Here is a 12,125-nt window from a genome sequence, read left to right as displayed (position 1 = left end):
TAAGTCGCACTGGTGCATAAGACGCACCAATGAAAATTTCAGAAAGAAACGCAACTTGTACACTGGAAAATATGGTAATGCATGTATTGCTGATCCTGAAGCGGTATTCACATGGGGGAGAAATCCCTTGCTTTGCAGTGGGGAGTGCACATTAATACATCACTTGATGATGACGTCATACCTCTTTGGCACCAGGGTGCTGATGTAAACATCACCAGGGATAAGAGACATTTCGCTGCACCAGTACAAAACATTCCTTCTTGGCAGGGGAGACAGCAGGAATCTTGCCAACTGGTCTAACAACCTATCACACCGCGCTAACCGATAGCAGAGAGGTGGCATAAAAATCTCTGCCACCTTCGCAGGTGCTTGGCAGTCTTGCTCATTGGGCAACGATAGTTTTTCAGTGGCACAAACAGCTGCCGACATGCCAAAGCTCAGCGATAAAGCGTCTTTCTTTTTCATCTTGCTCACTACAGCATGCTCATGCCCACATGTACACTCAGTGTTGAGAGTATAGGCCACTTATACTGTCTGACCTTATTGACATGCATTAATCCCCGCACCACTCCCACACAGCCCGTGTGAGCAGGTGAGTGACACGAAGCAGCGTAATGGCTCATAACGTCACGTTCCCCTTCGTGTTGATGGCTCCCCCATGTGAATATCGCTTTTATCGCTTTATTACAGGTTGGTGATAATTGCTTGTCTTTTAGTTTTTGCAATACTTCCTCGTAAATATTACTTGGCTTATAGAAGAGAGTTATGTGTTTTTTGATATGATGTTGCTTCTGGATACCAATCTCTAGGCCAAGGGACATCTCAGTGTGTTGCATAATATATGCATATAAACATTGCCAACATTGCCCACGGGGCACTGGGAATGGGTGGAGCTACCACCATGTGATCAGATAGCGATACAAAAGCTGATTGTGGACACCAAAAGAAATGAAAAAAAGAAGAGCATCACATGTCTCGATCTATTCTTCCAGCACAAAACTGATATCACTCTACTTATTCGAGTTTCATGATAATACTTACAGAGCATAGCAGCCTGCTAATTTTCTATAACCCTCGTGGCTGGATGGGAGCGGACTCATCTAAACAACAAAATCAACTTTTTGCACTGAAAGAACGCCAAAAGAAATGAGTGGTCACCAAGAACGTAGGAGCAGGGTGCAAAGCCGCAGATCACCTTAAGTATACATGTGCAGCAGTTTACTGCAGCTGAAGTTACACCAAGCAACGTGTACTGTACGCCACGCACTCTTCTGTCTGTGCTTCATTCTGGCATTCATGACACTCGATCAAGGAGCAGCGCATTGTGATCAGAGCACTGGAATTGGTGGCAGTAGAGTGCAGAAATAGGGTCACTAACTTGACAATACAGCTGCTTCGGTACAGTTCCAGGTGGCCAAAAGATCTCTGAAGTTTTGAACTGCTGCATTGAACAAGTTAAATACTAACAGCATTGTGTGCCACATGGTTTAGGGCTTATTGGTGTGAAATGATTGCTAAGTTGTTGTTTAGAGCTAGAAATGGCTCATTTTATCCATTTTAGGAACATCTTTGTTTTGTTAAGACAAGATATCACATACACATGTTTCTGGGGTGGCAGTTCTAAGGGAGGTTACAATATATTGTTACACTCAATAGTTAATTATAATTTGTTCCAATATAGCAAGGTTTGGCTGTATTCCTCTTGTTTGTGCATGTATATGTGTGCAGGAAAGTCCCGAATCACTGGTGGATACTGAATCAGTATCGCAGCCTGTTGAAGTGCAGACTTTAATGACAGCCACCTTAGAAGAGTGCACAGGCCACTTGGACACAGTGGCCATCATGCCCACAGAGCAAGTGGTCACTGCATTCGCACGTGCCGTCACGCTCACCGAAGATGATGTTCGTAAGTGCTCCATTTGACAACCGTTCCATGGCTCTTCACACTTGCTACGTTTAGACGAAGGTTTAGGAATTAACTTTAGTTCATATGATGTTCATTTGCACGGTCTTAGCTGGGGTGGCTGCAAGGGTTTGTCACTTTGTCATCATCAATAACTAATTAAGAGCATTAAAGGGCTCCTTGCCAGGTCGTGCTGCAAATATTAGTTATGCACTGGAAGTTGTAGAGTGCCATTCAGGAAGCATTATGCTGTAAGAATTTGTAAAAAATGTTTAGTAATAGTAGAGACAGAAGTGGATGAAATGGAGGCGAGATATGATTTAGTCTGATACGAGCAACCACAGGTAGGGTGTCCATTTCAGTGTGGTAGTTTTAGACTGCTTAATCCAATCACGATGATAAATCGGGCAGAAGAGTTGTGGATAACCTCCAGCTGAACAGTGAAGTGAATTTGAGACATCAACTGTTTTGACAAGATGTATTTTCTTTCTCTTTGTTTCTGCAGCGGAGGCAAAGTGTACTGTTGCATCAGCAACTCTGGTTGATGAGAATGATCATGCCGTAGTGGCCCCTGAACCAGCCGAAGACTCGTCATTCTGGCACACTAGCCAAGGGAAATTTCGCTTCACGATTGATGAACTGCCACCTCAGCTGCGCCTCACCTACGCATTGTTGAAGGTGTGTGATAACTGTGTTTAATAATGCCTGCAGTATGTCAGGTTGTTTGTGCCTACGAGCACTGTGTAATACTCGCTGCTTCCCTGACCGAATAAACAAAATAGATGTTCACCTTTAGACCACTACGGAAAGTAGTTGTCTATACCTGCCCCTTAACAGTGTGCAGAGATAGCAATAAAAGAACAGTGTAAAAATTGCATTCCTAGTGTGTGTGTGTTTCCTGCACAGGGTGTCAGGCTTGCAGGCACTCATGCACAAGGAGTCTTGCCTATTTGCTTTGCCTAAGCACACCACTGAGTGCAGACTCGCCCTTGTGCAAAATAATTTACAACTACAGTTACAATTACTTCAGTGTTATGAGCTGCTTCTGTAATGACCTTGGCAAGCAAAGTGGCATCGAAACTGCTCATCCAATAAAAGCTGCGTTAAAAAGCAGCACTAATAGGTTTAGACTGCTAAAAAGCATTCTTTCAAAATTCACTTTTTCATTCATTGGCAGAGAAAGTTGGTCTATCGTTGAAAAAAAAGTTAAGGTGAAACATCCTATTATGAATTTCATGCTAAAACCTTGGCTCCGGTATCCCCACGTGGTGGCATTGATTTCAAAGTACTGTAGTTTCTCACGTTTGCACCAGTTTCGCACAGGAAATGTTCTACAGAAACTTACTAGGTTGAGCCTTTGGTTCCTGCAACGTAGTCCTTGGTTGTCAATAAACAATTAGCTAGACACAAGTAGGTGCTGTCAAGGTCCATGATGTCATGGTGAGTTGGTGCGAGAACTTCAAGGTGGCATTGCCTCCAGTCTTCTGTTCTTGCGTCTTGCTGGCTTGTCAAGGCCAGGTGTGTTGGCCTTGATACTGCGGAAGCATTACAGCTGGACCCGAATATAGCAAACCTGGATAAAGTGAATTGTTCTCTATATCAGACACGCAACTTAATGACCAATACTCATGTAAAGTAACTCCTTCATAATGAACTGGACACTAAGTGTCGCATCAGGAACATACTACTTAGTGATGCTGAGAAACATGTCAAGGCACAGGCAAAAATTACTGCTTGCTAGGCATAGTGTTGTTATAAATAAATGAGTTCCTTGCTTGCTTCTTTATTCCACTGCAGATAACGTATTCATATATGGTGAAAGTATCACAAAAGTTCATTTAAGTTTGTTGATATGAATTCATATGTAACGAATGTATCACAATAGTTCATTTAAGTTCATTACAGGCGAGTTTGTGTATATAGAATCACCTAATATACTGAGCTATCTTTAGCTATAAAACTGTTCATTATAACCAGGTTCAACTGTATTTACTTATACAGCTTAACTTTATATTCCACTATGGTGTCTCTTTAAAGACTATTAAGGAGTACGATTGTCTGCCACTAATTTTTTATTAGTGTTCCTAACCTGCTTAGATGCCATGTGTTTCAGGCGTTTCTGCCTGCTTTGTGCTGGAGGCTGTTTCAAAGTACAACAAATTCTGTTTCTGTCTAAGTAACACATTAGCAAGCTTTAAATTCAAAAGCAACTTATTGGCAACATGTTGCTGAGCATTTTACAAATTTCTTTGATATGGTCATTCAAACAGAAATTAGCAATTGTATGCTAATGAATGATCTTAATTGGCATCATCGGTGTTTCACAGGCAACATGGCCTCTTTGTTGCTGTCATTGTCGCTTGTAGACACCTCGTAATCAACATTGCAGTCCTCTGAATCATATTTCATCTGAAGTTCTTGGATTTCTGCAACATTCCAAAAACACACAGGCTTTTTGCGTCGGTCCACCATGTCAGAAAACAGAAGATGCAAGTAACACCGACAGATAAGTTTTGTCGCACCATCTGTCATATAATAGCAAAACTTACCGTGCAATTTTAGTTCCACCTACTTCTGTGTAGATCGCAGAACCAGTCTATGAATGTTTTACATTATCTAACTATGTCAGGCACGTTCAAGAATGTTCACCAGCACCTAGACCAGTATTACTCAGGCAAGGCACTTAAAGAGTTAATCCTCAATTTAGCTGTTCCAAAGAAGTGTGCTTGCTGGGGTTTGCGTCGAACCACCTGGCCACTCTCCGAGTTTTGTCCTTGAATTTCGCTCTGGTGCTGAGTGACTTTTGTCTTGTCTGCCCACAGGAAATGGCTGTGCATGAGGACGCTGATGTTCTGTACCATCTGCTTACGTGCCTCAAGCTGCTCAGCCTGCATGCTGAAGTGCTGAACCGAGCAGCACATGACCACCGTGGATTCCTGATCTGGTGCCAGGAGAACCTCCTGGTTGCCAAGTTAGTCCTTTAACCTTTGCTACCTTTCGTCGTTGCCCTTTATTGTTCTGCAGCTCCCTCTGAGGCAGCTTGAAAGAGCCCCAGAACAGCACAGAACATTTTGAACATGCAATTGCAAGATCTAAAGCACACATACTTGTGGCGTGTGGGTCAAAAATGGCTTGATCCATCACAGGAAGTCCCAACACAGCAAAAATATTTCATGCACCCTCTCTAACGGCAGCACGTTGCTCCTGCAGTTATCGCACAGTAATATCGCCAATGATGCTCTGACGTCAGCCCTAAAGGAAATGTGCGATTAGTTGTGAAAACAGCCGAATCCACCTATATTGGTATTTTGAGTTATTGTCAATGTGGAACAGGGGAAAAATACCCTAGAAACTGTATTAAGCAACTGTAGTGCCTTGCCACCACAAGCGCACAAGCACACACACGTGTGTTTGGTGGCAGCAGCAATGCCATGGTGATAAAGATGGCATTATCATTGATTTATTGTACTCCAACGAAGAAATGTGACAACCTGTTTGGTTGTGACCTGGGCCTAGGTAAACTGGGCTGATCCTGAAGGTAAAGCAATGTCTCAAGGTGCTAGCTGCAACGAGAAAGTGTTGAGGAAACTGGTGCACCCTCACATATAAGTAGATTGGTACTGGGCAACATGGAATATGCACCAAGCATCATGTATAACTGCTCGCTTCACATATAAGTGAAGTGGTACTTAGCACCACGACACACGCACCAACGAACTTAAACTGCTAGCTTGCAAGAGCGAAGGATTATTAAGGTTGTTATTCTTAGGTGCCATGCAAGCATCCACGGCTTAAGGGGTAGAGGTTTGAGCTACTGCGATGGAGGATCCTGGTTCAAATCCCACCATTGAACACTTCGCTTTTTTAATAGAGAGCTCAAGCATGCTGAGAAAGGAAACTACCTATTTAATCATCGACCGCAAAGTGCCTCGTAAGAGGCAGAGAATATTGTTCATTAAATAATGCAGTGTGGTATAGAATTAAAAATTCTAAGCTAGACGTGCCATCTTTTGCATACTACTATATATTTGTATACTAGATTGGAGAATGTATGATGTCATAGCAAAATACCTTCTCGCAACAGAACTGGCTGCTGCGTGGATGCAGGTGCACCCTGATGACCGACGATGATGTGAAAAACCCATGGAGGTAGTAAAGAATGCTTCCAATTAAAAGTACTGCTTCCAATTATAAGAATGCTTCCAATTATAAGAATGTACTGAAGCAACGGAGAGTTCATTGAGCTAACCCACTATGAACAGAACATACCAACTAAACATACCAGCTGCAGCCAAATGAGTTAACGGCTAGGATGATGGTCATCGTGATGAAGTCAAATCTAGGAAGGCACCATTCGGTCAATGCAAGAGTCCGAAGGCAACAGCAAGCTCCATGAAATTTATGTCACCTTGCCATCGAGAAACATTCACAGCTGGATGTCCCCAGGCTCTTCAGAAGGCATGCTGTGGTCAAGCGGAAGTTGGGCCCAGGTCCAGGCACCCATCACTCCACTCCTCCGCAAGTCGTTGCTGCGCTTCGAAATCACCTGTTTGACCAGTGAACATGTCCCTGCTGGCTTCGCTTCTATCGCTCTCTTCTTTTCTTTCTTTAGTTTTAATTTTCTGTGCATCATGGTTCCTGCTGATTGATGCTTTGTTTGTTTTTTGTTGTTGCAATGCGTGGAGTGCTAGCACCAAATTCCATGACTTATCATCGTCATCTTCTACTGCTAACACTCAACCTACACTCTACACTCGTACATTTCGCACCTCACACTTTGTGTGCCAAGTTTATTGCGAGAAATGCTACATGTTCTGATAAACACCTTAAATTTCCAAAGCTGTACAGGCTTTCACGTAAGAATTGCTTATATGTACTTATAGCAGCGGTCGGTGCATACAAAAATTCCATTGCACTTTTATGAACCGTCTAATTGGTTCATGGTTAAAGCATATGAGTGTACATATCTCCTTCTGAGCGAACCCTTGCACTCTGAGTTGAGACAGTCTTCTCAAAGACCACTACTTTGTGTGTTTCTTCTGTGCAGCCTTTGGAAGTTGCTGCAGGCAGAGTTCTCGCAAATTGCACGTCTGTGTGTGCCACTTCTTCTGCACTGTGTAACGCTCCCCAGCGGCATGGACATGTTCTGGAAAGCGGTTGAGGCTGACTTTCACAGCGACAACTGGAGGGACCGCTTTGCTGCTGGTCAGTATGAATCAATTCAGGCTAGAACATCATCTTGCAGAATGATCGTTTGTACTAGTTCTTTAAGAATGTTTATGATGACATGTGTGTGCTCTGCAGTGTATGTGTAACAAATTTTTCTGCCAGTTGGAGTGTGTTTACGTAAGGTGGTTGGTACATGGCGTACTGAGAAAAAAAAACAGTGCAAGGACACAACACGGTGTGAAGGAACAACTCAGCATAGTGGTGTGTTGTGTCATTTCTTCACTCTTTGTTTTGTTTTTTTGCTGTTTTTTCTTAGTTCTGTCAGTTAATATGCACATCATGCCCATGTCTTTTTCTTATTGCATGGCTAAATATATGGATGTAAAAAAGTGAAGACAGGAAAGATAAATAATTGGAATTCTTGCAGTTCTCTCATTGTCGCCTCTCTCTTGGTCTAAAACAGTGGAGAAAGTGACCATGATAGCGCACTTTGTGGAATCCAACACGGTCAAGAACAGCCCATTGCTACAATCATCACTGGCCAATGCGTTCTCCTACCTGGTCCACTGCCTGGACGACATCCAGGCCTCAGTGGCTGAGAGGGCCCTGCTTTCACTCGACAGCATCAAGACATCATCTCTCAAGGTAGGTCACAAGCTTGAGCAGGCCTGTCTGGAAAATACAAAGCATGCAGACAAATTCCCAGGCAAAAGCTCAAATGTGTAATATACAGTATGAAACCTTGTACAAGTTTAATGGCCATGCAATTTTTCTGCCTATTTTTATGGATATATGTGCTTGAGCGAAGGGGCCTATCAATGCGTAAGTCAGCCCTCCATCTCCCTAACTCGTGATGAATATGTTTTTTTAGATCATACTTAATCACACGTGGTTGGTGTAGTGCTGTTGTTAAAGGAATTGGTTAATATTTGTCTGTCTTGTTTTAAATTTTTGTGCAATCTGCATTGAATATATTTGTCACGTGTCCTTAGTAAACCTTCAGTTGAAAGACAGTGCTCATGTTTGTCCCTTCTTTTTGGCCTGTGTCTGTTTGTTGCACTGATACATAATGAACAACTTGCCCAGTTTTCTATCCTAATTAAGCAGCACAAGAAAAGAAACTGAGGAAATAAATTTAGTCAGTTAATATTTATCTTGCGCTTTGTGCAACACTCACGAAAAATTGTGAGATAACAGAAATGGAAGTGCACAGGACAAGCGCTTGTCCTGCACCCTCTCTTCTCTGTTATCCTCGTTTAATGTAAGCCAGAAGAACTCAATAATGAATGAGCACATGGCCTGGAATTTGCACTTGATCAGCTGCTCTGAATTAAAGAAAAAGTTGGGAATGCTGAGGGAGTATAATTTCATAGCAACTCTGCATTGGTGTGTTGATGTTAATGGGCCTGAACATGCCAGTAGATTTATTTTTTCTCTGGACTTTTGACATTTACGCAACAGATTTCTAGAGTAGCTCACAATAGCGCTGTCAGTACCATTGGTCATACTGTGTCTTTTTCTCTCAGCACTAACTTGTTCCTAAAAAGGATCAGCCGTCTAGCACAGCAACAAGACTTGTTATAGTGGCGTCGTTACACAGCACATTTAGATACTTACACATGTAGATGTGTTTGAACTGTGATCCTGTCATGAGGCAGCTACTGTTGATGTCACTCTCCACCTCGGTGCAGCTACTGGTGTGGTGCCTGGAGGCGCAGTTTGACACAGTGATCCTGGACCGGCCCATGATCCTTCAGACCGTGTTCCAGCTGTACAGCCACCTGAGCGAGCGACGTTTCCTCACGTGGGACTTCTTCCTGAACCGCTTCGACGCCCTCTTCATGGAGGCTCAGATCAGCCTCGAGAGGAGCGGCGAGATCAGCTACACTCGAGGTGTGTGCACTGTGTGGCCTAAATGTATTGCCATCTTTAATGTATCCCCATTGGGTTGTGCGATTAGTGTATTTAGCCTCCTGTGTTTTTAGAATGCCTACCCAGTCCTTCCAGTGCAATGCATGAGAGCCAGTTGTCTACTGCAGGGGCTCCGCATTCCCAGTCATTTCATACCTGTTGTTGCTAGAGAATAACCAACTTTTGCTGAGTGCTGCTGCCACTTTGTGCCCACTCCTCAGATTTCACATGACATGTGATGAAGGATAGTTGACATGACCCTAACCATGCCCCACAACCTGTGACCAACTATCGGGAAAGTGGAACCCTCTAAGTTGACTTCCAGTTTTGGTGCTAGTGGGCTGGCATTGAATAAATACAGGAGGCTGCAGTAATGGCGCCAACTTGTGAACTCCCGCACATCCAAGCACAATAACTGACACATGAAATTGTCATAAGTATTAAAAGTTCCTTTGCTTGCTGTTGAGTCATCAGATTTGCCAGTAAGGTTGCATGTGCTCCTTTATAGCACATTTGTGAAAGCAGCAGCTGAACTTGTAAAAAAAAAAGATAAAGGGAAATGCGTTTTCTTCCACTGCAGTTCTTTAAAAAGCATGCTTATTAGAACATTGCATACAGCCCTTGTGGGGCCTTGGCACCCTAATACCCTACCCTTGGTCTCTGATGAGTATTGTGTGGTGCTGAGAGTCTCCGGTTACCGTAGGTTGCAGTTCGATGGATGGATGGATGTTATGAGCGTCCCCTTTGGAACGGAGCAGTGGGTTGCACCACCAAGCTCTTGTTAATTTATTGCCTAATGTCCTCCCTATGTTAAAAAAGAAAAAAACAATGCATTCCCATAACAACAGTTTATGAACCCCTATTGTGAACTTTGTTTTTGTATGCCTCCGTTGTTTGTCGTTTCCCTACTTTTCTTCCACCAGTCTTCCAATCGCCTCTTACTAATCCCCCCATTGTGGACATGTTTACTTTCCCCCTGCTCTCGCTGAACCCAAGGGCTTCAAGGAGGCCAGTTCTAGGTGTGGTACAGGGCGCCCCTAAGTGTCCATTTACAGAAGTGTATGTGACATCACCAGTGCCCCCGTATATACTCTCTGACTGTCTTTATCAAAATCATTTCTTGCCCAGTTCTCCGCCAGAGTTGACGTCTCTTCGCACACAGATTTCTTTGTTCGCAGGGCGGCACCTCCACCACCATCATGGGCGTTATGACACATTGTTCATAAAATTTCGTGTCAATACATCTGAAATTTTATCACTGTCAGTGACTGTAATTATTAGTTGTTACTTAACGAGACTGATGGTACACAAGTCACTAAATTAGAATGCATTAGAATTCCAAAACAAAGCAAGGCAAGTACTATGTACATGTTGTGAGCATGTGTTTCAGAATAAAAGAAAGATGCATGTATAAATGCACACTAATTGACATACCAAGGACAGAGGAGGAGCACAGCTTCTCACACTGCTTCATTAGCTTCAGCATTCGCTGGAATCAGTAATCTAGTGCCAGTGACCTCGTGTCACAGCTGCTACGCTAATATAAACTGGTCCCTGCCATGCACGCTTGTTGTGTGGGAAAATAACCACCAAGAGGCACTAGAGTTGAGGATCATTGCAAGTTTAAAATTCTGGTTTAGTGTAAATATGAAGAAGTGATGAATCCGCTGGTGTTAATTTTTAACTGACTCAAGTGCATTCGTGAGGCCAGTGTTTTCTGCGATAGAAAGGCTGTTAACTGAACTTTTGTTGCTGCTGTTGTTGTTTGTGGTGCAGACCTGAAAAACAGCAACAAGAACAGCGAGGTGTTTCAGCGCAAGCTGAACCGAGCTCACGAGGCCCTGTCGTTAACACGAACTGGGCGCACACTGACAGCCAGCCTGGGAACCAAATGGCCCTATAAGCGTGCCATGTCTGCCCCTGGGGGCATGATTTCACGCCAGGACAAGATGGGTGCGTCTGTTTGTTTGTTTGGAGTCTTGGTAAATCTGTAGCGTGCACAAAGGACAAAGGACACAGGAAGTTAACAAACAAGCACTGACTCCAGCTCAGTTTATTTCAGGATAAGATTGTACATATATACCCCAACTAACTGCAATGAGCCCTTCATCCCTTATGCACTGCAGTTTTACCATGAATAATTGCCTACTCATCCAGCTTCCAGTTCTTCTACCTTAACTCTAACTCCCAAGTTCTTTCGTAAGACAGTGTACAAAATTTACTAATATATTTTAATTGCAGCAAGTTATTTTGCATTACGTTCAGATTTGGAGAATATATTATATGTGTGGTTTGTCTCCTATAATCACCCAAAATATTAGTGAAACACGTCTCACCTGAAGCAAAGACTTTCCTTCAGCAAACATATAAGTTTCGAACGTAGTTATCTGAACAGATGATAATGAAAGGAATCAAAAGCAGAGAAGAATATGTTCAAGTTCTGAAACTCAAATGCAAGGCGCAAACTGAGTTGGCAAGTGTGGTTCGTCCCCGGCAAGCAATGCAGAAGCAGCTATGACCTGATTTATTTATTTGTTTGTTACCTGCTTCATTATTGCAGGCATTGCAGCTAGATATGTACAAATGATGACAGAAAAGATACACAAAAGCACTTTTCTAAAGAATTGAAGAAATCATTATTAGGAATAATATGAACAATATCGGGTGACAGAAAGATCTCTTATTGTTTGTACAAAAAATAAAAAAGCAATAGTGATAGACACCTCACCCCTAAAAGGAACCTGACGAATTTTCTAGTCATGATCCCATCTTAGCAAGACATAAGTGGGCCTCTATCAATGCCAGTTTTAGAGCAGTATATATCTCACTAAAAAATTTTTATACAAGATTTTGATTATGGTCTTCCAAGTTTTCCCCCCAATTTAGTGCTCGCTTACTCTCCATCATACCAAGTGTCCTATCATAATTACCAAGGACAAACTGGATTGCCCTATTCTGCACTTTTTCAAGTTTACTTACAAGCTCAACAGTGTGTGGATCCCAAGAAATGCTCCCATAGTCAAGTACATTGTCCCCATGGGTGAAATATAACTGTTCGTTGTTTCCTTGGTAATTGGCCAGAAATTTGTCTTAAAGAACCCATAACCCGAAGGGCTTTGTTTCTAATATTAGTGACATACAT

The 12,125-nt window shown here is 42.8% G+C and overlaps 1 protein-coding gene across 3 annotated transcripts in view; it reads left to right on the top strand.

The window, feature by feature from the left end:
- Nucleotides 1-12,125, top strand: part of unc79 (UNC-79 domain-containing protein) — a 97,647-nt gene that overhangs the window by 34,366 nt on the left and 51,156 nt on the right. For all 3 annotated transcript variants that reach the window (XM_072289372.1, XM_050180652.3, XM_072289371.1), the window contains 7 exons: nucleotides 1,729-1,906; nucleotides 2,409-2,581; nucleotides 4,726-4,874; nucleotides 6,951-7,108; nucleotides 7,536-7,717; nucleotides 8,764-8,965; nucleotides 10,760-10,936. In XM_072289372.1, coding sequence (XP_072145473.1) covers nucleotides 1,729-1,906; nucleotides 2,409-2,581; nucleotides 4,726-4,874; nucleotides 6,951-7,108; nucleotides 7,536-7,717; nucleotides 8,764-8,965; nucleotides 10,760-10,936 — 1,219 coding nt within the window. The remainder of the gene's footprint in view (nucleotides 1-1,728; nucleotides 1,907-2,408; nucleotides 2,582-4,725; nucleotides 4,875-6,950; nucleotides 7,109-7,535; nucleotides 7,718-8,763; nucleotides 8,966-10,759; nucleotides 10,937-12,125) is intronic.

This window comes from Dermacentor andersoni, chromosome 7, assembly GCF_023375885.2.
Source record: "Dermacentor andersoni chromosome 7, qqDerAnde1_hic_scaffold, whole genome shotgun sequence".
NCBI classification, from domain to species: domain Eukaryota; kingdom Metazoa; phylum Arthropoda; class Arachnida; order Ixodida; family Ixodidae; genus Dermacentor; species Dermacentor andersoni.
The sequence above is the reverse complement of the archived record's forward strand: the minus strand, read 5'-3'. Positions and strand labels throughout refer to the sequence as shown.